General features: G+C 43.9%; 1 protein-coding gene across 1 annotated transcript in view; it reads right to left on the minus strand.

Annotated features, from left to right (window-relative positions):
• The window catches only part of DGCR2 (DiGeorge syndrome critical region gene 2), an 84,501-nt gene extending 59,419 nt beyond the window's left edge, over positions 1 to 25,082 (minus strand). The window contains exon 1 of the mRNA XM_054996082.1: positions 24,797 to 25,082. Within this exon, the coding sequence (XP_054852057.1) occupies positions 24,797 to 24,875 (79 nt within the window). The 5' untranslated portion in view covers positions 24,876 to 25,082. The remainder of the gene's footprint in view (positions 1 to 24,796) is intronic.
• Positions 25,083 to 26,859: the final 1,777 nt, after the last annotated feature.

Here is a 26,859-nt window from a genome sequence, read left to right on the forward strand (position 1 = left end):
TTCAATGTTCAGCAATGTTCATATTGTTTATGAGCTCAACAGAAACACTTAATGGAATTACAGCCATTTAGGGAATGGAAGTGTAATATTACTTTGCATTGTTAATTTCTCTCATTTTATTTTGAACACAACAGTAAAGAATCGGCTTCGGTTGTATGAGGTCATCATCACACTCCAATACTAATACATAATGAAAGCAACTGGTTTGGAAGTGTTTGCATAGCAGCCAACTGAGCATTACTTCTGGTTTTAAAATAATCTGATTTCAAAACCCACTGCATACTTCTGCTAAGTGCCAGACCACATAAATGTTTGGAAAAGAAATAAAAGAAGACTTGGTTCTCTAAACAATAGAAAGTTGAAATTCAACAGAGAAGCTTATTCCCAACAGTTCCCAGCCTGATGGGACTGCTACGGATTTCATCCAATTTCCACAGATTTAAAATTGCTTTCACTGTTTGGTCTCATAAATTCCTGCCCAAGCAACTGCAAGAGGCTTTCTGAAAGAAAAGTTTAGGCTGCAAGCCTAGACCCGATCCTAAGCATTAAGTGGCATTCATTTCCGAATAAATGTACTTGACTTAAGATTGCCAGAAGCAGATACTCATTTCCATTCAAAAACTTCAACGGATACCAATGGGTTGGATGCTACAGATCTCTTCTACTCACTGAGGAAGCTTTCTTCCAGGAAACACATCTTGTGTCAGGGGAACGGTCCTTCGTTAGAAGAAAGTACCTCGGCTAGCAGAACAAACCCACAAGATTCAACCCACTGAGTGTAATGGATTTTCACGCTATGCTTCAAGCTGGTTTACTTTTTAGCTTGCATTTTAAAAGTAGATTCTTACAATGTAGCTTCTATCAACCTGTCTTAAGATGCTTTTACTCCAAACATAAAGATTTAAAGCACAGACTGCTGAAGATACTGGGCTTTTATTAAGCCAGAGATCCAAGGCGAATATTCTACTACAACAGGCCACACTATTCAAACACACCCATTATTTTACCACTCTGGAATATCTCTGTCTCCCCGAACTGCAGAAAGAGGGAACACACTGTAATTTAAAACTCATTATTATGCTTTACTGCACAAATAAGAGATACTCTGCAATGCCAGACACATTCAGCTAGAAGGACTTCTGAATGTAACTTCAAAGCGTACTAAGGTACAGCCTGATCTCGAGCTTATTAGAAAAATCCATCCCTCTGAGTTCAAGGAGCCTTACTCCCAAGAATGCCTACAATTGCAGGCTTAACACAGAGAGGATTGTTTTCTTCCTATTCGTTCCAATTACACCTCACTCAGGTTACGAAAGCGACTCTGAGGCTTCCAATCTGTAATAAGTTCTTGTCATTTCACTATCTGAACTTGGGTACCATGGACAGTGGAACTACCAGCTATATGAGACTGCTGTCAGAGGGCTTACCCTTTATGTCCTCTATAACCAGCCCATAACACTGTACAAATTCCTGTATTCAAGGGGTAAGCTCTTGAAGCAGAAATGCTACTTGCTAGGCCTACTAAAAGGCAAAAGAACTGTCAGACTGTTAAGAACCCCTTAAGTTTCCAAGTTCGAAAAGCCAGGCAATTACCCCACGTAATCCAAACTGAAGGATGATAACAAGCAAAGTTCTCAAGAGCACAAGCTTGGTATGCAGAAGGTCTCAGGTTTGATTCCCCAGTATCTCCTGTTTGATCCTTGGTATCTCCTGCTTAAAAAGATCGCAAGTAGGGGCCTATAGGGGGCCTATTGAGCAACTACTCTGAAAGCTTGTGGGGAAAATGAGCGTCTAACATTTCTGGCTGGGACTTCCAATTGTTTCCCCACCAGGTTTTGCAACTGATAGAATGAGCCTAGGGCATACAAATTCTTCACAGAGGCTTTGGAGAGCTCACAAGTCAGCAGGTTTTATGAAAAACGTACATCTTGGAACTCTTGCCGGTTGTGCCAAGCAAAATGTCACCCCTGTGTTGTGAAATGTGTGTGTGTGAGGGGGGCGGGGTTGCTTTATAAAAGAGTTAGAAAAATCTGAAACATTTTAAGCAAAACGAGAGAAGCGACATATGAGAACCTGTTCAAAAGGTTCTCAACTGAATTTAGTAAAATGTATTCGAACCATCATGATTTGTGTTAATGATATGCAAATAAAGGGAACTAAAAAAAATGTGTTAAGCGGGATGGAAGGGACTATGCACTCAACATTTTCCAGTGGTCTCCTCCCCTTCCAGTCTTATCCTCTCATCTTCCCACTCCAAAAGATGCTTTTGAAGGTCACACACCTTCCAATGCAGCCCGAGAGACGCAACAAGCACCGAAAACTGTCAAAGACCCTGCATGGCTTAGACACTTGTATTCGTATCACTGAGATGAAATACTGAACCATCGTTATTTGACAAGATTGAGCCTGGAAGCTACCTTAGGGTTGCTCATACACCCATGTCCAGCCTCTCATCATGTCCAGCAAGGTAATTATTTTCCGGTTCCCCACAAGCCACATTCTGACATTACATCTAAACTAGGGCATTATGTTTTGAGCTTGCTAAGCCAATCATCAGAGCTTAAAGAACCCAGGTTGTTCTTAGTTTGCAGGGCAAACTCAAGTTACAGTTTTTAATGTCATTTGCAATGGCCAGCTACAGTTTGACAAAGATCCAGAAGTACCTACCTACCTAGATTACACTGCACAAGAGGAGGAAAGGGCACTTAAGCAGCCTGAAAGCTCTTTCATATATCTCCAAACTATGGTTTGGGGTTCATCATACTAGAGAGCTCCCTTAATTCTAGTTAGTGTCCTTTATCTAGAGTTCTTTGCTCAAATCAACATTATTGAACTAGAAGTACAACCTTATTTTAATTAAGATGGGATTTATCCTCTATTTTTAAAAAAAGCTTTTACTGAAGAACAAGGAGAGGTACCAAGCTACATAGAAGCACCTGGAAGGCCAGGACCAACACTGCCAGCCAAGACTTTAAAAACTTTCAAGGCAACAGTGTGACACTCAAAAACTGATGGTAGACCTGACCATTTTGTTGGGTCATCAAGACTCTGTAAACAATCTGTCCCGATCAGACACTCTCCTGAAAGAAGTCTTGCCAGAGCTAGTCGTGAACCTGCAATTTGAAATGTGGAAGAAACTTACAAAAGAGTAAGAGACTTAAACATACCAATACCAGGAAGGTCAACTGTCTTTTTTCCATTTCAATTTTAGGAGCTGACAAGGAGGGACACAGAACTGTCATCTAATGGGTTCTCAGTTCTGTCTCAAGTGTTGCATGTGACCTACACTTTCCAGAGGGAAGAAGAGAAAGGCAGCAGGAAAAGGTAATGGCATATGGAAGGGCCCCATCTCTTGCATCATGCTAGTAGCATAGCCTGAAGACCCAAGACAAAACAACTTTGAAGGAGCTACGTAGATCTGATTAGTGTTTGGAGGGGAGACTGCCCTTGGGAACAAAGAGTTAGTGTGACGTAGAGTTAAGAGTGTCCAACTAGGATCTGAGAGAACCGGGTTGGAATCTCCACTCTGTCTTTAAAGAATGTGGGTGATCCCGGGACACTGAGACACTCTCAGTCTAGCCTACCCCATGGGGTTGTCGTGGAGATAAAACAGAGGAGAGGAGAATTATTAAGCCACCTTAGGTCCCCACTGCAGAGAAAGGGAGGGTATAAATGAAGTAAAAAAAATTTAAATGGGGAATGCAATGCATGCCACCATGAGCTCTCTCAAGGAGAGGCAGTGAAAGATATGTAATAAATAAATAAACAAGGCAGAGCATCACCTTTCCACACACAGGCAGTCTAAAGCTTGGCTAAAATAAAGTCATCTAGTGGCACCTTAAAGATTAACAGAATTTTATTACAGCATAAACTGTTATGGACTAGAGTCCAGTTCTTCATATCCAATGAGTGGCCCCTTGCTAGGCAGACCTATTATGTAGGAAGTTTTAAAAAACACTCACAGCAGGGTCAAGCAGCTATGAGATGCAAGAATTACAGGGTGGAATGTAATTCTGTAAAATTCAAGCCTATGAAAAATACAGAGACCATTTACTAGCTTTACTAAACTAGTTTAGTACATAACTTCACATTCCATAAGTGTGGTGTAGTGGTTAGGGTTTGAATGCCCACTCTTCCATGGAAGCTTGCTGGGTGACTTTGGGCCAGTCACTCTCTCACAGCCTAATCTACCTCACAGGGTTGTGGTGATAAAATGGAGACGAGAATGATGTAATCCAGTTTAGGTTCCCATCAGGGAGAAAATCAAAGGAGAAATGAGCTAAATAATAACAACAACATCATTCAATTTATATCGAATGCCCTTCAGGACAACTTTGTAACCTTTGGTTTACAAAGTATGTTATTATCCTCACAACAATAACTCAGTAAAGTGGGTGGTGCTGAGAGAGCTCTGAGAAGCTGTGATTGACGCAAGGTCACCCAGCTGGCTTCAAGCGGAGGAGAGCGGAATCAAATCCAGTTCTCCAGATTAGAGTCCAGCCGCTCTTAACCACTACACCAAACTGGCTCTCTAAAGTGAGTTGCTACCCAAGGTCTATTTATGTTCTACGTGCCAGTTCTGGCATCTAGCCTAATATGCCTTTGGACAGAATATAAGAAGCAGAGCCTGCACTGATGGCACCAGCATGTCTGGGTGCAGCAACATCATGACTTATCAGCAAAGTACCTCGCTCAAGTCTCCCACCTGCCAGAGAACACTAGAGGCCTTGGGAGCACTCGGTATTCTTCAACAACACAATGTGAGGATAAATACAATCCAGTATTACAGTGTTGCACCAATATAGATAAAAGCACATGACAGTAATCAATACTAAGCAATACTATGCCATGTACTTGCATTCTAGATGAACTTTCAAACTCTGCATGAACCGTCTGTGTGTTTTTTTCTAAGTGTTAGGTAATTCTAACAGGTGTGCTTTAATCTTTTGACAGTTAATTAAAATAGTGGACTCTATCGAGATTAATGTTCCTCTATCAGAGATTCAACCAATAGTGATCTCTCAACTTAACTTTTTCTGACATTTCTCAGAGATTTATAGCTTTGTTTTGCAAGTGTGAGTATAACGCCATTTTTTACTAATTGGAAGGTTATACAATAGAAACTATGAATATTCAATGAAGCATCAGACCAATTATCGTTTGTTTGTGCTATCACGTGAAAAGCTCTTAGATATTTGCATATGATGACTTATAAAAATGCAAATTCAGATAGAATGTCAGAGCTCTGATGGAAGAAATCTCTTGACAGAATTTAGGTGGGAATTTATCTTTACCTATGCATTTCATAGAAACTTTGATTATGTTAAACTTAGAATTTATTAGGAAATGTTAGCAAACTTATTTCTTATTGCCTTTCTGTGTTCTGTTTTTATATGGTTTATATTAATAACCATTTATATTTCAATTACTTGCTTCATTAAAAAACAAGTGAAATAAACTCTAGACAGGTGTCTGTGTGTTTGATAAGGAGTTGCAAAGTAATATTGCACCCTATATAAAATAAATGTACTGATAAACAGGTGGTTCAAAGAACTTAGCTGTTTGACATGTCTGAAAACTAATTGCTGAAAGCTTTGCAAGAGAAAAGACACATCTTTCTTTTGGTTAAATAGAAGCTTAGTTTCAGACATGGGCAAAAGCTCTTTACTACAGGGTTGTGGAATACTTGAAATGTATGAAGTATCATGATTCATGTACAAGTGGCATCAACACTGCTAGGTCTCTACATCCCAAACAACTTACATTAGCATAATTAAAGGCAGTTCATTCTTTTTATTTCCTTTGCATTCAGAACATGCTATGTTAATGGCTCGTATCCGATGATGCATACACAGAAAGTATGAGTTTTCCCCATGTTCCTCTCCACTCATCTAGTCCTGTTTAAGTCCAAAAACATTGTTCCTGGGGTCATGTGACCCACATAGATAAACAGTCATGTGGGTTGGGAGGCTGTAGTGAGACACGCATGAAACTGCTCTTCCTCCCTCTTGCATTCATGCAAAAGAAAGAGGATGAGACAATTTCATCCCCTTCCTACTGCAGCCCCCAAACCATGTGGTTGTTCCTCTACACAAATCCTACAACCCAAAGAACAATCTGCCAGAGTGAGGCAAAATATGAAGGAGTCAGCGTTCCAGGCATGCTTCACTGGATACAAGACATCGCTAATCCTTATTCCAATTTAACAAGCAGCTGAATGACATTCAATAGGACAGAACAGAGAATGTTTTCTGGAATCCCAGCTATGAAAACTCAAATCCTCAATCAGCTTCCGGGGGCGGGGGAGAGATACCAGTCAGTGTTGCAAGACACAGCAGCAATGAGCCATTTTAGCCACACAGGATGGAGTACCAGACAGGACACTGCAAGTGTTAGAAGTTAGAAGAGAAATTGCATAGCCAGTAGAGATTTGATCAACAAAAGTAGGTATTAATGACAATCAGCTTTTCACCATGGGATACCAAAGATCCCAATTTCTAAGCAATGAAAGGGAAGAGAAACTAAATAGTGGTAAAAAGCCAAATCCAGGTATGAAAGCAAAAAGAAGTGCTCATTATTCTTAGACTTACAAAGTAGAGTTTGGCACCCAGGGAAGAATTTGCCCTACTATGAATGGTAAGGCAGTTTGCTGAATCCTGTAAACCACATTGGCAATATGCTAGGAGCTTAAAGACTCCAGGCCTGTTGTGCAATGAGTTGGAGATAATTCAGTGTAAGGTAGCCCATGTATTATTGTCACAGGCATGACCAACACAAATTCAGCCATCCTAGTAAACCATGGTTAGTAACGCTTAACCATGGTTCACCATCATGGCTGAGCTGACCAACCACAGGTCACTGTGAGCCAACAAACCATAAGAGAAACCATTGACAGGACATTTCAATGGATAAACAATCACCTTATGTTCAGATAACAGCAAATATATGAAGCAGAATGTTGAGAGGACAGAACGCAAAAGGACACAAATGACAACCTTGTAAACCATGACTGGCCTGTGTATTGACTTATGGTACCACCCTAAACAGAGGTCAGTGGCTTGGAAAGATATAACACTGTCTAAGATGGCAGAACTAAAACTATACACTTGGATTCTAAACTATGGTTAGCACAAACCACAGCCTGCCTTGACGTCACAACTGAGCCTAAGGCTTGTTCCAGCATTGTACTTCACTGCATGCCAATTCTCATAGAGCCGTATCAGCAGAAGCTGTCCCATACAAACAGACCTCCTACCTAAAAATTCCAGGAATTGAATCTAGGGCCTCCTGCATGCAAAGCATGCGCTTTACTCAAAGCCACAGCCATTTATCCCACTGCCATCAATAGGGCTTGTTTCAGCACAGCAAGCTGAGATCACAGCTGAAACTGTTTCAGGTTTCTATAAGAACTTGGATCACAGTAAATTTTGCCTTATCCTTGCAAGCCACCAGTTCAGTCGCAGCATTTGCAACTCCGTCCTTTGTTCTGAAAGGGCCAGTGTAGTGCCAGTGAAGATCAACAAGGAGCTAAAGAAACGTGTCATTTTGGCTGAACATCAGGACTGGCAAGAACACCAGAGCTATGTGAATGGAATGCCTGGTTTGGAGATCCCCCCTGCCTCTCCCTCCCCTTGGAAGACTTAGCATGTTTAAACAGGGACCTTTTCTTGTGCTGAAAGACAGTGAGGTATTTTCCAAACTTCCAAGGATCTTCAAATGTGAAGGAAAGCAGAAAACCCTCTCCCAACACTGAACAGAGCTGCAAGTTATGTAACACAGGAACTTGAATCAAACAGCGCTCTTCCTTCCAAACTACTGGTGAGGATAAAATGATTGCTTCCTGACACCAAGTAAACAAGGGAAGAAGTCCAAGTCAAGTGCTGACACAAGAGAAACTCAAATGACAGCAATCACCATTCAGCTTTAAGCCAAGAATACCACCGCCACTTCAGAGTTACTTTCCAAACTCATTCTGCTACCTCTTTGTTTAGAAACACCATTTCCCTCCAGTGCAAGATTCCATCTGAAAGCCTCCTGTACACCCTAAACCCAGCCTAAAAACTTGTGGAAAATTGCATGATTTGCCTGACTTTAGGGTGATCAGGGCCCCTGGGATTTTGTCCCCTTGTCTCCCCACTTCCATCAGCTCTATACTGGACTCACCAGTTCAAAATAAGTTTTTTGGAGTACTTGTTTGTTTGTACTTCCTCTTGCATAATATTTTGCATGGTTCTACGAAAGATGGATTGCTGGAATATTAATCCCTGCAAGGCAGGTTTTAAGCTCTAGTTAGTGATAGCAAATTACTTTTGTTTGTTACTTCATGCAAGATACAAAAACAATTTGATGTGATCTTAGGGCTGTGTGTGTGTGAAATTATGACTTTAATGAGGACAGCAGTTCTTGAGTTGTCCTTGCTAATTTTGTGACTTCTCTGATTGTTGGCCATAAGTTTGCAGAGGGAGTTGATGGTTGCCAAAGTGTTATTGGGAAGAGTACTTCTGTACAAGAATTGTATTTCATTAATGAAATGAAAGAAAATTGAATCTTTGCCATTGTTCTGTCATCCCTCTCCATCTCACCGACTCTTAGCATTAAGTGATACTTGAATAGATTTTCGATTTTTTTTAGAGCAGTTTATTGTCAAGAATGTAGGTCACCACATTCCATTAGAATAGCAGACAAAGCTCACTACAACTTAAGCATTTCAGTTAACGGAATCTTAAGCCAAAGGACTGCTACCTTTATATTTTCAAAGGCAGATCGGCCATTATGTCTTTGTCCCAGTAGCCTTTGGTGCAACCTGATATGTAGCATAGCTTAACCTAGCAAAGCTTACATCTTATCCCCTCTGCTCTGTTTTAGGAGAAAAATGTGCCCTTGAGTCGCAACTGACTCCTGGCGACCCCATTCACAGGGCATTTCAGGCAAGACAGGAGCAGAAGTGGTTTGCCATACTCTAGATTGTGACAATCTCTGACTTAGGCCTTTTGTCTTCCCCCACCACCATTTTTGCTTCATTTCCAGCTTGAAGAAGTGTTATGATAAATTTAAACTTGCTTGCTACACTGTGCGTGTGTGTTTTTAAGTTGGTTCTAAAACAGATGTTACTCTGTTTTTGGCCTTCGACTTTTTCCTGAACTTAAACTGAGTTTAAACAAGTTAAGAGCGCCTCACAAAGCTGTATGACCGTTCTTACCAAACTGGACTAGCCATTTGGAGAGGCAAACAGGTCACTTCAAGCCTGACAGGCTGCATCCACCCAGCCTGTTAAGAAAGGCGAGCACAATGCGATATGTTGTTCGTGTTCACTGAAAACATCAACTTCATCCAATCTTTGTAGCTCTGTAAACAAGGGCTAACCGACCTACACACATCCTTAAAGTCCCACGGATTTCAATGGCAGTAACCAGGATCTGGTCAAAAGTCACAGGATGCATCAATCATGCTGAAGGTCAGCAGGTCTGGTCATTGCCTAGAAGGAAACCCAATGAACGAGACCTTGATTCAATGAAGAAAAAGTAGGATGTTAACTCAATTAGTACATAAGTTAACTGTCAGCCATTGAGATTAATGAGGCTTAACTTTGGCTGGACCGTGTCATATATATGCTAGTACATCCAAATATTTGCAAAACTACTTTTAGTCAACTATTTTTCTTATAAAATGATCATTTAAACAAGGGCCTCTGCTGGCCTTCAGTATGTCTGCTGAGTGGAGGTCTGGCGTGTCCTCAAGCCTTTACAGAGATTTAGTGTTCAGCTTCCATGGTTCAGACCAGTGCATGTGAAGCTCTAAGAGGAATATAGTGCATGCACCATGATAGGCAAGCAGGAGCCCTAGCCCCTACAGTAAAGACATTCCAAATGACCACATAGTGTGACGACTGAATACCAAGTCCCATTCCCATTCCGTGTTGCCTACAAGACAGCTTGCGCATCCACGGCTCTCAATTAAACTATGATTCCAAAGCAGATGAACAGATCAGCTTGCTGCAGAACTGAGGAGGATGCACTAAACAGGGAATGCCAAGAGTAACTGAGACTATCTTCCCTGGTAAGATACAGCCGCTCCCTGCTTTGGACACTAGAGGTCAAATCACACTCTGGATTTAACACGTGATGGCAAACTGCCCACAGGATCTCAATTCTGAATGACTGCAGACCCGATTCAGATCAAGACTATAATGGGGGGGGGGGGGAGAGAAGCCTTCTTTTCCTCCAACATTTCCTACCTAAAACAGTCCCAGGGGGCATTGTTTGCCTAAGGGAAGGGCTACGTGTGAAAGTATTCAGTGCGAGTGCAGCCCAGCTTGGAAAATAATGCCCACCCTGGGCCATCTCAGATAGGAAAACCGGTGGAGTCTGAAGCCTCCCCCACCAACACACTGTGACCCTGATCCAAATCTGGAGGTACATAATTGAGTCCCCACTGGGAAATTGTAGCTGCTATATGGTTGCATGTCCCCATGGCTATCATGTCACATGTGGTTTGGGCCTAATGCTCAGCAGCACACTTACAGTGTGTAACACAGTATTTCCCTTATGGCCTCTGCAAGGCCGGAAGCAGCAAGGTGGTGGTGGTGCAGGGAGGGACATCACTGCCTTCCTCCCAGTGCACAGCCATCACTGCAAGATTTCCAAGAGACAAGAAACACTGATACCCTCTGCCTGGCGAGGCTTCTAAGGCTTAGGGTAAACCCGGAGCAGCAAAGAAAGCAGAAAAAGCTTTAGAGAATACTTCAGACTTAAGATGTTTCAACTTTCATTGCTACTGATAATGCTTTTAAGATACATCTTATTAGCATATAATAATTTTCTAACTGGCAGAGAATAAAAATTTACAAATATGAATTGTGAGCAGACTAACCACAGCAGCGGAGAGTTCACAAACAAACATTTCCACCCATGAAAGTCTACCAGCCTTCAAGACAAACCACGTACTTGATGCAACCCTCTTTCTCCAGTGTACATTTGTTGGATTTTTGCTTTGTTATTGTCATGTATTTAATACATAGAACTGCTGACCCTGAAGAACAGGTGGTACTCAGCAAGAATCAAGGAGCTGGGACTGCATTTATGGCCTCAGCACATGAAACACACATGCATATTCTCAGTCAGCTCATTTTTCTTTCTTTTGTCCTTGCAGACTTCTCAGAATCATCTAGTCAAGGGTATAACACCATGAATCAGAAAACAGCAACACCACAGGCTCCTATAGCCAGGACAGTCTATGTGCCATAGTTATATGCAAATGAAAAGTATTGGGTTCAAAATTCACCACTCCTCAGTTTGAGATTTACACTTTTAGCCTACGTGACTGTGAAAACAGGCTTGGGAACATGTGGACAACCACTGTCATCAGAAACATAACTCAGTGTGATTTCAACAGTTGCATCTTGAGTTCAGCACCCTGACACCTCGTAACTTGCAAACCATGAGCTGTACTTGCAAGCCGATGTAGCATAGTGACTGAGCTAGGAATAAAAGAGTCCCAAGGTCAAAGACTGCCTCATTGAGAAGACAAGCCACTCTCTCATGCACACAAGGAAATGAAATGGATTTGCACTGTCTGAGGAAAATACAAGAGATTAAAAAGGACAATGGTAATTCACAGGCTGAACTTGTGAAAACTGAAAGCTACCAGTGACTATGATTCTCTGTGAACATCAAATGCCACTACACTATCCTCTGGTATCCTCACACACTTTGTATTGGAAGTTTAGCAAAGGAAACCAGATTGATTTTTCAACTGGAAGTGCCAATAAAGACGATGGTGGTGTGTGACTAGACTTTTTCCTGTCTCTGTGAGGGTAAGAGATGGCAAGTTGACACCTGCTTCCTGAGCCAATCAAGATGCACACAATGTGGGTGGTCAAGACAAAGCCGCCCGGGCATCCGTCCAAGTCTGCTTAGGCAGGTCTTGCCTCACACTTGGAATACTTTTCAACGGTCAATACACCAGCTGGACTCAGGGCTGCTTCCAAATCTATTTTGACAGTCACCGATTACATTTCCAGAGATCCCCACACAACGTGGTCCTTCCTCAGTGTGCAATCTCCAACAATCATTTGCTTAAAAGATGCCTATAATACTGTTCTCATAATATTAAAACAGGGTTTTTAACATTTACCAGCTGTAATACTGCACAGGAAGATTTGCGCACCATTTAGTTTTTAAAGGACCAATTTTATCATCCCAATATCTTTATTAAAAAACAACAATAATGATCTTCTGCAAAATTAGTCTAGCACAAATGAGCTTGCATCTTTTGCCGAAGCCTGGAAATAGCCAGAGTGCTTCCCTTGCAATCCATAAGTCATATCAGGCAATATAATTTAATAAGATGCTAATTTTCATAAACTTGCACCACCAGCAAAGATGTTATCAAGAACAGCAGCGATGGCCTAATGCTTACAACTCAAGGATTCGACATCAGCAACAGGATCCTACTCTGTCATTTGTTTACTTGAGTTCATCAAGTTACAGCAGTGGGCCACTTTCAATACACAGCATTTAACAAGCCCCAGTAAGAACATAAAAACAGCATTGCCAGATCAGAACAAAGGTCCATCTGTTCCACTATCCTCTTCCCCCAAATGCCTCTCTGAAGGCAACGGTGCCCCAGCAACTAGTACTCAGGGAAACACTGCCTGTCATCATTGAGCTTTCATTTCGTTATCACTGCTAATAACCATTAACACCTCCATGAATTTGTCTGTTTTCCTTTTAACATTCTCCAGTCTAATAAGCACTGCTCTTATGTCTGTTATTTATTTATGTTATTTATAGACCATCTTTCTCACTGAGAGTCAAGGTGAATGACACAGGGTGAGTCAATGAATTCCTCTATCAGTACTGAACCTACTGCCCACTTTCAGTGGTGACCCTGATTTCTAGTTTCAGATAGGTAGCCGTGTCGGTCTGCAGTAGAACAGCAGGATTTGAGTACAGTGGCACTGTAATGATTCCAAGTAAATGTGTGCATGTATCTTTAAATGCTTGATGAGATAGGTGAAGAGTGGGGGGGTGAAGGAGATGGATGAGTGAGTGAGTGATGATTGGTTGAGGACTGAGAGGGTGGGCGGAGTTAATGCAGTTTGAGACTGAGAGTAGAGAGAAAAGTGGCAGTCAGAAGAAAGCAGGCTAGCTGTGTGCTGCCTGAATATGTTGAAGTGTTTATGAGAGAAATATAACCTGTGTGGAACCTGAACTGAGCATATTTGTGAAAGGACACTCAGTCAGGGAAAGAGAAGCCAGCTGTGTGAATGAGAGTAAATGAAGTAACTTTAAGAACCGAGAACTACGTTTATGAAACCGATACGCTTCTTGACTAAATAAAAGTTTATTTTTGTTTTGTTATATCCCAGTGTAGCTGTCATTGCTATATCCCATTCCTATCTTCAGGGCCACATAGAACCACGAAGGAGCCTGACGCTTAGGAACGTTACCAAAGGGAAAATTTAAATAAAATATCTTGGAATAAAATATTCCTGGAGGCAGCAGACTACCCAGAGGGTTAAGGGATAGATTAAAAGAAAAATCTACCCTAAAGAAAGTAAAGGTCATAGCAGGCACATTAAAGACCACCTAGACTTCCATGGTATAAGCTTTCAAGAGTCAACACTGCTTGACAATGCAGCTTGATTACAGCAAGAATTAGCATCTAACTGCATTGTAACGCTGCATCTTTACATCCTGACTCCCTTCTTTGCTTCACCCTCCCATCATCCTGACTGAGATATAAAGGCTCAGGGATCTCCATTCCTACTTGTATCTGAAGAAGAGAGCGTATACCCTAAAAAACGTGTTGGTCTCTAAAGTTCTAGTTGACTCATATCCTGCTGTCTTAATTTCTAAGTATCATGGGAAGGGAACAATTCTTACTCTACATCATATGTAATGTTATAAACTTCTGTCATACTATTACCCGCTAGCACTATTCAAACAAGAGTAGGCTTTCTTTATTTTGAAAGTAGTCTCAAATGAACAGCCTAAATTCTTATCACCGCTTTAATACTGATGAACAACCTAAATTCTTATCACTTTAATACTGATTTTTTTAAAAAAAAGTTAGGAGACTACACTTCTAATTAATGGCAAAGCAATATTTTATATATTATTTTACTGTTTGGGCCAATTTCTAGTCCAGCATGTACAGCATAAATGAACTGGAATCAAAGCATATTCAGATTAATGACAAAACTAGATCCAAATCAATTTTTAATTATACTTGCAATGGAAATTCTTGTGGCCAACGCTGATTAGCTGAAACACACACAAGATCCTAACAACATTAAATTATTTCCTCCAGGTAACCTTGATTACCCATGGTGTGGGAAGATTGCTATAAAAATGAGAAATCAATGGGCAATTAAGCAGCCTAGTGAATGCCTTGCTCCAATGCCCAATGACACCACGTAACAGCAACTCAGCACTGCCGAGTCCAACTCCTAATAAGATTAATATTTTTTTAAAAAAACTAACCACTGCTAAAATCCTTTCTGAATAGTAATAGCTCTCTGAAGAAATATGTAAAACATTCCATTGCCCTTAGCAATAATCATCCCAAATAAGAGTTCTACACAATAAACCAATGAAAGACTTCTTGCCCTGAGATCATTTCAGGCATTAAATCGAACTTGTCAGCATTCTCAAGCCCTATTAATCTTACGGCAAGGAAGCTGAAGGGGGGCGGGGGGAGAAGTGAATGCAACTGAAACAGGTTAATGCCAATGTTAATTAACACAAGCAGCGCTGGTTAGGTATTTTCAAATACTGCAGCAGGAGAATAATTCTAGGAGAGTAGCTGTGTTAGTCTGCGGCAGCAAAAAGCAACAGGAGCCCTTGGGCACCTTAAAGACGAACACAGGCTACCTTTTGTATTGCCGTTAGTCTTTAAGGTGCCACAAGACTCCTGTTTATTTTTGCAGCATTACAAAGGCTGTGGTCTTCAGCAGTTAGTCAAAGCCTTAGGACAAAGGCACTTGCTTAAAGCATTCCCGTGATGTTTTTGCCATTTCCTTCATCCAGCATGCCAAGTCTATATGGAAGGCAAACTTTGGTGTCCTGTACAACACTGCAAGGTGCCACAGAGACACCCACCAGCACCCATAAATCCCAGTCACACCTAGGACCTACAGACCACTAAAGCCTGTGATTGAGGAGAGCTCTACTGAGAACTTTCCAGGCACAAGACCAAGTACCATATTTCCTAGCTGAGAGATCTTGACGTTGCTCCTGGTCAGTGCCATTTGAACCCACCCCTTCGGTAACAACATCAACCTCAGTAGCTCTACAGCAGTAGTCAAAACTCTCTGGATTCCAGAGGATGGTGGTGAAGCTGAAAGGATGTTATCTATGTGACAGCACTACTGATGCAGCTCCTAGTCTCTTAGATTCAAGTTGCCAAGCACAGGCTTAGATCCCAATGTAGCAAAATGAGAGCATGACTACAGGAAGGTGCCTTAGACCACTGGTTCATCTAGCTTGGTACCATCCACTCTGGTTGGCTCCTGAGGTCTCAGGCAGTGAAAGGATTTTTCCCAACAACTGCTCTCCAAAATTCTTTTGAGTCACCAGGAACTGAATCTGGGACATCCACATACAAACAACGTGCTCTCTCTCTCTCTAAAACACAGCTGTCCGTCCCATCCCCCCCACAACATGCATACATTCTGTAGGTTTGGAATACAGAAAATTTGCTACTTTGCCCCATGTAGGCTGTCATGTGATACACTGCAACTGGCACAAGAAGCACAGCACACTAGACCATGAAAGCAACATGTAAGTCACAAACCTTCATAAGTCAAGCACTGGTCATATGTTCATCCCTTCCCTTGGCAATCCCACACTTAATTCTGCCCCTTAGGTACAAAAAGCCAAATAAAGTAGCTATGGCAGAACAAGCAATGACAGCTGAATTTATGCACATAATCAGCACAAAGAGGCTTGCACACACATACATTCTCACATTCGCATGATGCTCGACTGCAGCCTTAACATATAGCTTGGTCCCAAGCCAGATAGAGCTTACAATAATGTCACTTTTTTCAGATAGCTGTGCAAATAAACCAGCACATTTAGGAATTCACATATGAAATAAAACCATATTGTGTTTAACTGAAGCTGTGCCTGGGCCAGAGCCTGAGGTCACGTGCATGTAGCAACAGGTTGTGCATTTAAGTTTTGTGCACACCGTATTTGCCAGAGACAGTCAGCAGTATTAACTATGACAGTGTCAATCACACAGTTGGGAGAGCAGGGGCAGACCAGCCATTTAATTTACAGGAAAATTTCCCAGTGGACTACTACCTTGTATAGTGGCTGGCAGCCAGGAACAAGCAGGGCCATTTTCGCTTCCCAGTCCACCTCAGGGAACAGGAGAGAATCTGGATTAAGTCCAAGTTTCCCAATCAGCTCACTGGCACTTTCAATGTGGACGTTAGTGATGTGCACAAAATCCCATTTCAGCAAAAGAAAATGCACATGAAAAGCACAGGTGCTGGATATGGGATAAACAGGGCCCAATTCAAAAGGGCTGTCCTTGATAGTCTGGGGCAACTGCCCATTATAAATGATCGAGTGGATCCAAGCATCCTCCAAAGAACTTGAGTCAAAAGGAAAGGTGGAGCATAAATATTTTAACAAATACATAAATTTTGCTCAGTGGAATGCTAAGAAATGGGTAGGATCCACCATGATATAACATAACAAAATGCAAGTGCATATTTTTATTATATTTTTACACTTTCTCTCAAAGGCTGATTCCCAAAGCACCTTAAGGCGATTTAAAACATGGCTGTAATATAAAATACAGGTCCTGAAATGGGGGGGGGAGTGGGAGATGACCAGTTATCTCTTTTCCACTTTCCTTCTTTTCTGTAATCTGTGATGCAACAATTGGTAGCCACTGCATTTACTTGAGGATGGACTCCTTGCCTCTATGTCCTTGGCAATGCTCTTTACGTGGAGCAGCCCTTGAAGACTCTTTGTAAATAGTCCAAAGCACAGCAGACAGAATTTTAGCTGAAATCCAGGACCATACAACATGGTCACAGAAGATTTGCATCAAATATTTCCTAGAACAATTCCAAGCTTTGGATTTTTACTTTAAAAGTCCTCTTGAGACTGAATTCAACAGTTCTGTTCTCACAGTGGAGCATTCCTCTGAAGCAAAGCGCATCCTCCACCCAGGGCCGGCGCCAGAGGTTTTGGCGCCTGCGGCAGCGTGCCTTGCGCCTCTGCGCGGCGTGATGACGTCATCGCAGACGTCATCACGCGCCGCAGGGGGGCTGGGCGGCACGCCGACCGCCGAAGCTGCGGGCTGCTGCTGGAGCGGCGCGCGGAGGCTGCTCCGCGCGCCGCCCCAGCAGCAGCTCATGGCTTCTGCGCTCGGCCGGGGCGGAGGAGTGCGCAGCGGAGCTGAGGTGGCTGGCTGCAGCAGTAGCTGCAGCCAGCCAGGCAGCCCCGTGCCGCCGCCGCCACATGCCCCAGCCGAGCGCAGAAGCTGCGAGCCGGGGCTGGGGAGGCGCGCGGAGGCTGCTCCGCGCGCCGCCCCAGCAGCAGCTCATGGCTTCTGCGCTCGGCCGGGGCGGAGGAGTGCGCAGCGGAGCTGAGGTGGCTGGCTGCAGCAGTAGCTGCAGCCAGCCAGGCAGCCCCGTGCCGCCGCCGCCACATGCCCCAGCCGAGCGCAGAAGCTGCGAGCCGGGGCTGGGGAGGCGCGCGGAGGCTGCTCCGTGCGCCGCCCCAGCAGCAGCTCATGGCTTCTGCGCTCGGCCGGGGCGGAGGAGTGCGCAGCGGAGCTGGCGTGGGCTGGCTACAGCTGCTGCTGCAGCCATCCAGCCAGCTCCGTGCCGCCACCGCCGCCGCACGCCCCAGCTGGGCACAGAAGCCGCGAGCCGCTGCTTGAGCGGCGCACAGAGGCTGTGCCCGGCTGGCGTGTGTGGCGGCGGCGGCGGCGGCGGCAGCAGTAGCTGAAGGCAGCCCAGTCACTCCAGCTTCGCTGCGCGCGCCTCCACCCCCAACACCCCCTCCAGCGCCCCTCCCGTGCACACGCGCCCGAGGCCACCGCCTACCTGGCCTCCATGGGCGCGCCGGCCCTGCCTCCACCAGCAGAAGGATCCAGTGGAAGTGAACATTTAGGTCCAAGCACAGCTCATGTAGAAAGAACATGTTTCCCTTACACTGACATGAATGAGGAAAGCCACTGGCAAATGCCTCTGCACCCTGAAGTATGGCAGATCCCTAGAAGATTGGAAGCCTTCGCAGAGATGATGCTCCACTTCTGAAATCCCCACCCCAGGATGGTTTGTCCATCTCCCCCCTTACTAGCATTTAGAAGGCAAGTGAAGACAACTTCATGGTGGAGGATATTCATCGAACAGGATGTTATTTATCCCTGCTCATATGGCATCTTCTGACACTGGTTTATAACGTGGGGTACAGATGAGTTTTAATAGCTTTACTTTGGTGTAATGTATTCCTCAATGAGATTCTTTTTTTTTAAAGACAGGAATATAAAGGCATTATCCTATGTGTACCTAACAAAGGAAACCAGTAGCAACCCTCTGAGCAACCTACAAAGGGTTGCTACTGAAGACCGGTTATCCTCTGTCTGGGAATTATCCTGTGGGGTTCTGAAGGTGCAATATTATCCCCCATATTAGTCAACCTCTATGTAAAGCCTTTAGGAGAACTCATCCATAGCTACAGAACTGGATGCCATCAATATGCAAATGATACCCAGCTCTATATTTTGCTATCCAAATCCCCTGGTGAGGCAGCAGAACTAAGTCGCTGCTTGACAGAGGTCGTCAATTAGCTGAAAGCAAACAAACTGAAATTGAACCCAGACAAGAAAGAGATGATGCTGGTTGGAAAAACAGAGATCTTGAATGGCACTGTGCTTCCGACCTCAGATGGAATTCAGTTGACCCTGGCTGACTCAGTCAAAGGCCTAGAGAAACAAATAAATACAGCTGCAAAAAAGGCCTTCTTCTTCTACTCAGACTAGCCTGGAAGATGACTCTCTACCTTGACAAGGTCAATCTGGACACCTGGATTCATGCCACAGTGACATCGAGACTAGACTACTAGAGTCAAAGGTGACTCAAAGACTCCAACTAGTGCAGAACACTGCAGTTTTCCTTTCAGGAATTAGACAGAGCATACGTATCACTCCCACTTTGCAGTCACTACAATAGCTTCCCGCCAGTTACCAGGCTCAATTCAGGTTCATGACTATCACAGTCAAAGCCTCTGCCCCTCATATCTGTGCAACCATCTCTCCCATGTTCTGCCGCGGGAGCTTCACTCCTCTGAACAGGGCCTTCTGCAAATATCATGCTGCAGTTGGGAAAAATCATTGCTGCCACACACAAGCTTTCTCTGTAGTGGCCCCCACCTTACGGAATGGCCTGCCTGAGATGGTCAGGAAGACTCCACTCTCTTTGATTTCCACAAACTATGCAAAACTGAATTATTCAGGAGGACTTTCTACTTCGACTATAGGACTGTTTCATAAGAAATAGCTCACAGGGATGCATCAGTGGGACAGGGACTATATGCTATACTATTGGATACTGTATGCTGATGCAGATATGCACCACTAGAGTTTCCATGTTGCTTAACATGCCATATAAATTAGTTACAAATTGTTTCAGAAACATTTCATCTCTATGCTTTCAAATTTTCTGCTACTTTATTTGTTTTCACTGAATGTACTAACATTGTTCATTACTGTACCTGCTCAGTGAATGTCCTACCTGTTGATTGTATTGTGCTTCACTTGCACTGTGTAATTCGCTGTGGATCTCAGTGAGAAAAGCGGACAATAAATAAAGTTGAAGGTTAGGGGCTCCCTTAAACAGGATTGCATCCTACTATATCTTCTGCCTCATTACAGGGGAAAGCACAAAGCCTAATTATTGTTTAAATATTATATTGGAGGCATTTCCTGAAGGAAGTACTAGGAACAAAATTAGCAGCCTACATCTCTCCTTTAGGATTGACAAGCTGTGCATGGTAAGTTGCTTGGAGTGACACCCAGTCACCATGGACAGCTCAGCGAAGAGCAGACACTAGACAGGAAGCATCTATATTGTATTGCTCTTCTAGCAGTGAAGCCTCGCCATAAAAGAGTGCACAAAGTCAGGGCAGAAAGGGAGACAGATGGGAGATTAACACTACCTCCTCCCACAACTCACCAACTGGCGAGCTAAGCAAAAAGGGAGAAGCCAAGAATGAGGGAGTAAGCACCATTTTTAAAACTTTAGAAATTCGCCTTCTGCTCCTTTCTCCACAGTTCCTTGAAGAGGTAATTCAAAAATATGTACCGTTTTAAAAAGACAGGCCCTTGTGATAGGACAGGACAACTGAGTTAAAAGGTAAATATGCTCTGAAACACTAACATTATGCAAGAAAGGGCTTTTGAATACAAGCACTGAAGATCCAAGGCAAAATTCTTTCATCTTTACAAGCCCATGCCCAAATATGAAGCTCTTCAAGAAGGAATGGAAGAACTAAAGAAGGGACATGCTACTACAGATGGATTGGTTTGTTAAGAAGGGCCAGAGCAGCAGGGAGAAGAGGTGTTCTTACAGTAAGAGCTTGAAGCAATCTCCCTACTCTTGCGGACACTTCCTTATCTACAACATTTAAATCCATTGTTAATTTCTTAATAGAGTGAGACAGGAGAAAGACTCAATTGGCCTAAAAGCTAAACATCCAAAGAATAAGTCTATCATGCACTAACAGAAGGCACTACTACTCACTTTTAAACTCTTTTCATCACAATGTGAAAGTGATAGTGCACATATATTCACCAATTAAACAGTGATCACAGACTAATGATATACAGGGCACATAGGGAAGCCCAGCAAGCAACGGCTTCTATGAAATTCTGAATGCTGCTGAAGAGAGGGGAAAATTTATGGCTTGAAATGGAGTTTGCCTGTCTATCAGCATGAGCAACCTCCGTGGAGACTTCAAAGAAATCTGTTGAATGCACCGTTTCCCCCCCTAAACTACATAATTTTGTTGGATCAAAATCCCAGTTCCTACACAGGGATAAAACCCCATGCATTAGACAGAAAGTTCATACATTTCTGCACAAACAAAAAATTCAACAGCCTGTTTCCTTGTTGCTTTGGTTGTTCAAGGGACTGAAAGTTCCCATTGTCTACACATATTATAGACAGGTTTTTGAATGCCACTAAAATAAAATGAGAGGAAAGAATGTGCTATAAAAGATTCGATCATCTTGTACCAATAAAGTTCTTTCAAGGAAAGACACCTGAAGGCCAGGGTATGTCCTAAAGCTTTTTAATGCTATCATCAGATCTTAAACATTGCGCTACATAACAGTGCTTGCATCAGCAGTCAAGCAATCTGACAAGCCACAACTTGGTTTCACTGTGAGATCATAGTTCAAGTTCTATCAAATATTCTTATTTCCAAATGCACAGACAGCAAAACCTGTTAAATCCTGCAGGCAAACAATATTATATAACCTAGCAATAGCATTTTCACAAAGAAGATTTACAATTGTTCCTCCAGGTCTACAAAACCTACAGTCTCAAGCCCTCCACTCCCCCCCCCCCAAATTCCTGCTCATGCTGACAATACACATGCAATAGACCCTTATGTAACTCAGCTACATTACTTCAAAAATGTTACATCATGGCCTCTTGGAGATGGTTTCCTGATAGAAACACCTTTCAAAGCAACATGGATTAGCAAGAGAGGGCATGCATCATGGAGTTAATTTCGCCCCCAGTTAGGTGCAAATTTTTCAGAAAATGTATTGGCCAATAGCATACCAAACCATATTACAAAAAAAGAAAACAGCAACAAAACCAGTTTCCATCAGTAGCTAGAACTCTACTGCACAGTAAATCTCATTCTGCACACACCCTGCTTCTCCTTCTCACAAACAGCTTCTGTATACTGCAATTGGCGGACAAAGCAGGTGGTTTCCATATACTGGCTACCTCAAAGCTAAAGCAACTTTACAAACCGGGGAGCTTAAATTAATAAACAAGTCTTGGAGGAGCAGACACCTCAATGAAGTACCTACAAACAAAGCACCATTATACATATGACTGCTTCCCCTCCACCACCACCTTGGAGAACAGGCTGCCAACACACACTTCCTAAGCAACCTACGCACTCCAAACTCAAGAATATCTTCCTAGCAAGGCTACCACCAAAGCACTTATAGAAAAATGCTTGTATTATACCAAGGCCAATCATTTGCCTTTCCCTTCTTTTGCATGTGCGTTCCCGCCCCCTCCCCAACCCTGCCACACATACCCTTGGACTCATCTCCCAATGCTCTCACACACAACTTCACCTCAAGAATTCTTAGAAAACATCTCTCTCCTCAGGTCCCATTTCCTAAGCCCCAGGAAATGAGAATATTATTCAGTTTTCTGTTTACTCCCAATGCCGGATCCTATACCCTCTTCCTTAGGTAGGTAGCCATGTTGGTCTGTAGTAGAAAAGCAATAATCTTGCTCTTCTCCTGAGAGAACGGTAAAGTCTGCACTTGTTAAGATATATTCAAAGATAACCATCGCTTTTTATGCCACAAGCGATCCTGAAGTCTTTCTATTCCCTAAATCTCTTAGGCATCTTCCAGGGTCCTTTCCAGGCTTCACCTCCTATTTCGGACACCACTTCAGTCTCCACATACCACAATTCCAGAGTAAATCTCATGCCCTTTTGACCTCTGGCTAAAACTCAGCACTTTATTCTTCTGTGGGCTTTAACTACTGCTATTTAATCCCCTTCCCCTTTCTGGGATGCAAATCCAAAGGACCTTTACCCTCACCATCTTCAGTTAAAGCATCCCTTGGAACTCAGGCCTGGTTTATACATACCAAAGCGTGAGGTAGGAGAATGGAATGCAACACTTCGGACTGTAGGTGATGGATTCCAGCTTAGAACATTTATTTGCATAAAAGGCTGCATGCAAATAGAAAGGTAGCACAGCAGGGAGAAAGAGTCTTCCCGCCCGTCAGTTTGCTGTGCTGGTTTGCTATTTATATATGGTAGCATTCCAAAAGGTGATCCTCCAGATACTGTCTGAAGGTACAGAATCTTCTACCATCTCAGCATCCTGCCACCTTATTGCATTGCATGTGTGAATCAGAATTAGGAATTTGTGTCCTTTTACAAAGAAAAGTTCCGAGAACTTCCTCACTCTGAGTATTTTCAGCGCTCTAATCCCGTTCCTAGGAAACTAACATAGGCTCCCCACTATTTACAGAACAAATAAGGGGAGTCTTGCTTCAGCAAGCATAACCGGCAGAAACTATGTCAGACCAAGTCACCTATTAGAGACCAACCTTCATCTTAAGATCTTAGCAACTCTCTAATTCATAATTCATGGGAATCCACCCACAGACTAAATGTTAACAAATGGAACCCTTATTACAAAATCTCACCCCTAGAATCACTAAGAGCTCCCCATAGCCCCTGTCCAGGAGAAGGGCCCCTTTCACTTCAGTACAGCCAAACCTAAGAATTCAGACACTCCCCTCACTACAAACACTCAACAACCCCCACTCCGAATATTTAAACCACATTCTCATCCAGTTCAAAGAGACAAGCATGCTGCCTCTTCTTTGCCAGCCAAAAAGGGGATTCCCCTATTAAGCACCAAATCCCCCATTATCAAAACTGAAACTACACTCTCAAGCACTTTTAATACCCACAGGTCCTGAGACTCAATGTAGGGGCTTCCCCCTTCTCTTCACTATAGGAGTAACAAAGATTCCTCTCTCATCAAAAGAACTTAACAATGCTTACATTCCGTGTCAAAGAAACCACCAGGCTCCCCGCTTCTCAAACAGGGATTCTAGATTGGGTTCCCAGTTACCAAAACAAACCCTGACAGACATACACACCCCGCAGTACTTTCAACAACCACAGCCACTAAGAAGCCACAGGAACTCCTCATCCTGACCACCAGAGGGGAGCCCCCCCTTTCAATAAGGCACTCAGGTGTTCAATAATAATAACAACAACTATGCTTATATACTGCTCCTCTAGACAGATTGTTGCCCCACTCAGAGTGGTGAACAAAATCAGTGCTATTATTATTATCAACATAATACAGCTGGGACTTACCCAAGGCTGTGCTCCTGGCACTTAGCTGAATTCGAAACAGCAAAGTGCTGACGGACAGCCCAACAATGCCATAGCAGCACCTTACCCCAGCTTATGTCAACTATGGCAGGCTTTGGGAAGCCCCTAGGCCTGCCCACTCTTTGTAGCCCCAAGGTCTGCATCTCCATAGGGTTGCCAACCTCCAGGTGAGGCCTGGAGACCTCCTGGAATTGCAACGGATATGCAGAGCATAAAGACCAGTTCCCCTGGAGAAAATGGCTTGCTTTAGAGGGTGGACTCTGTGGCATTACACCTGCCAAGATCCTCTCCCCAAACCCTACCATCTCCAGGCTGCACCCTCAAACCTGTAGGAATTTCCCAAACGGAGTTGGCATCCCTACCTCTTCAGAAGGGCAACTCCCCGAACTGAGCGCCCTCTTTGTTAAGGTAACGCCCCCTTCAGACATCCTCCCTCAAACCCAAGCATTCAAAGTGATGCAGGTTTGGGGGGAGACCACCACTGCCCCCCTTTTCAGAGCTTACCCAACCCTGAGTCCATTCCCTCGCCCCCTGAGAAGCCTCTCACTGAGGGGTCGGGGGTGCCCTCCTTCAGCACCCTCCCCTGCTCGGAGAGTCAGCCTTCCCACCCCCACCCTCGGCATGTCCCTTCCCAGCCCCCGTACCTGGCCGCAACGGCTCGGTGATGCTGAGCACTAGGAGGAAGAGGAGGAGGAAGGTGCCGCTGTCTGCCTTGGGCACCATTTATCCTCCCCCAGCGCAGCACCACAAATCCCGCGGGAGGGAGGGAGGGAAGGAGGAGCGGAGCGGGCGGCCTCGTCGTCGCAGCCGGGTCTCCCGCTTCTCCCTCACCGCTGGCTGCCCGAAGGTGGCTGCGAGAGAAGGACGCTGGAGGGCCGCTGGCGCGCCGAGGGGCCGCTCGCCTAGGTACGCGCACAAGATGGCGGCGGTGCTCCCCCTCCCCGCTCCTTCCTCGCGGCGCCCCCTCCCTCTCCGCCGCCGAGCCGCGCCGCCAATAGGGAGGCGAGGGGCGTGGCCCCGGGGCCGGGAATCTGCATAGGCGCATGGCTAATGAGGGCGGGGGCGGGGCGAGCAAAAGAGGCCAGCCCAGGCGGGGAGCGCCCTGCGCGCCTACCTGCTGAACAGCCCCATTGGGCTTCGCGAGTTTGCTTCTGAGTAAACGGGAAGAAGGGTGTGCGGTGGCCGCCCGTCGCTTACAGTGCGATTTACAATGTGCAATACGCCTCCTACCCTCCGCTTGGATTATAAAGATTCCTTTTTTCTTGACTGATAGAAGGAGCTCTGACTCTGGAAAGCTCGTATCTTGGAAATCTAGTTGGTCTTTAAGGGGTTGCTGCATCGGGATCAGTGTGGTCCTATGCAAAGTCACTCCACACTCTAAGCCCATTGATTTCAATCTCTTTAGACTGGAGTAACTCTACATAGGATTGCAATCAGATCAACCGATGGGTTTAGACTGAGTCTGCATAGGACTGCACAGTGGATATCTCCAGTAAGGCTGAAATCCTGTTGATTAGGGAGCAGGGTTGTTAAGAGTAAGTATCTTAATTCCTCTTTACCCAGTTTCTCCCTGAAATCCAGCAATCACCCCTCCCTTTTAAGGATTTTTAGAGTCAGTTTCTAATCAATTCCTTCTTGATCGGAACGAAAACTGAAGAGAGGAGGGGCAGGTCCTGCAGAATTTCAGAATGTCACTCTGTAGATGCTCAGAGGCAGGCAATGTCTTCCCATACCTTTCTGTCCTCCTGCTAAAGCAGCACCCAGGGGTGTATAACATAAAACAACTGCAAAGGCTGAAGCTGCAAAAGAGCTCATTGGTTGTTCTTTGAAGAGAAATAAAACAGAATCCCTGCTTTCAAAAGAGAAAAGGGAGAACAAGAGGAATCATTGGCCACATCTAAAAAAAGTGATTTTTCCAAAAAAGAAATTCACCACCTCATAACAACCTTATTAGGGAGTAAGACTCATCAAACTCAGCAAGACTTACTCCTGAGTCAACATGCTTAGGACTGCACTGGGAATCTGTTTAGGACTGCCATTTAAGAGCCTAATCTTATGCCTGTTTAAAGTAACTTCCATATGTTTAGCGGGCTTACTCCCAAGTAAGGGTACCTACCATCGTATCTTTACAGGACAATCTTATGTTGGTTTACTCAGAATAAAAGCCCCTCGTTGCGTTCAATGCACCTTGCTTCCAAGTAAGTGCATTTTAGGAGTGCAACTGTGCAGCCCAAGTCTATTTTTATTCAAAGTTAGCCCCACTGAACATAGGATTTGTGTTCAGTGGCAGAGACCAAAAAGTTTTTTGGAGTATAAGCTTTCAAGAGGTAAAGTTCCCTTCTTCAGATACCAGATCTGATACCACTGAACTCAAATCCTACTGACCAACACAGCTATCCACCTAAAAGCACTGAACACAGTGAATGTTTACTGCCTGGTTAGTGTGTTTAGGAATACAGCTAAGCAACATATGTTTGCTTTGGAAGCAGATTATGCTATTGACTTCAGTGGGACTTCGTGCAAGATCTGCATGAGGTTATAATACTAAATTCAGCAGCAAAAGAGAATCATCTGGTACACACACACACATATTAAAAGGTCATGAAATGTGCACAAGGGACAGTCAGGACATTTGTGTGCAAAAATCAAATCAAAAGTATACAAAGTTCAGTGACCATTCACAACAGCACTGATTAGTAGCACAATA

The sequence above is a fragment of the Eublepharis macularius genome, chromosome 13 (assembly GCF_028583425.1).
Source record: "Eublepharis macularius isolate TG4126 chromosome 13, MPM_Emac_v1.0, whole genome shotgun sequence".
Lineage (NCBI taxonomy): Eukaryota > Metazoa > Chordata > Lepidosauria > Squamata > Eublepharidae > Eublepharis > Eublepharis macularius.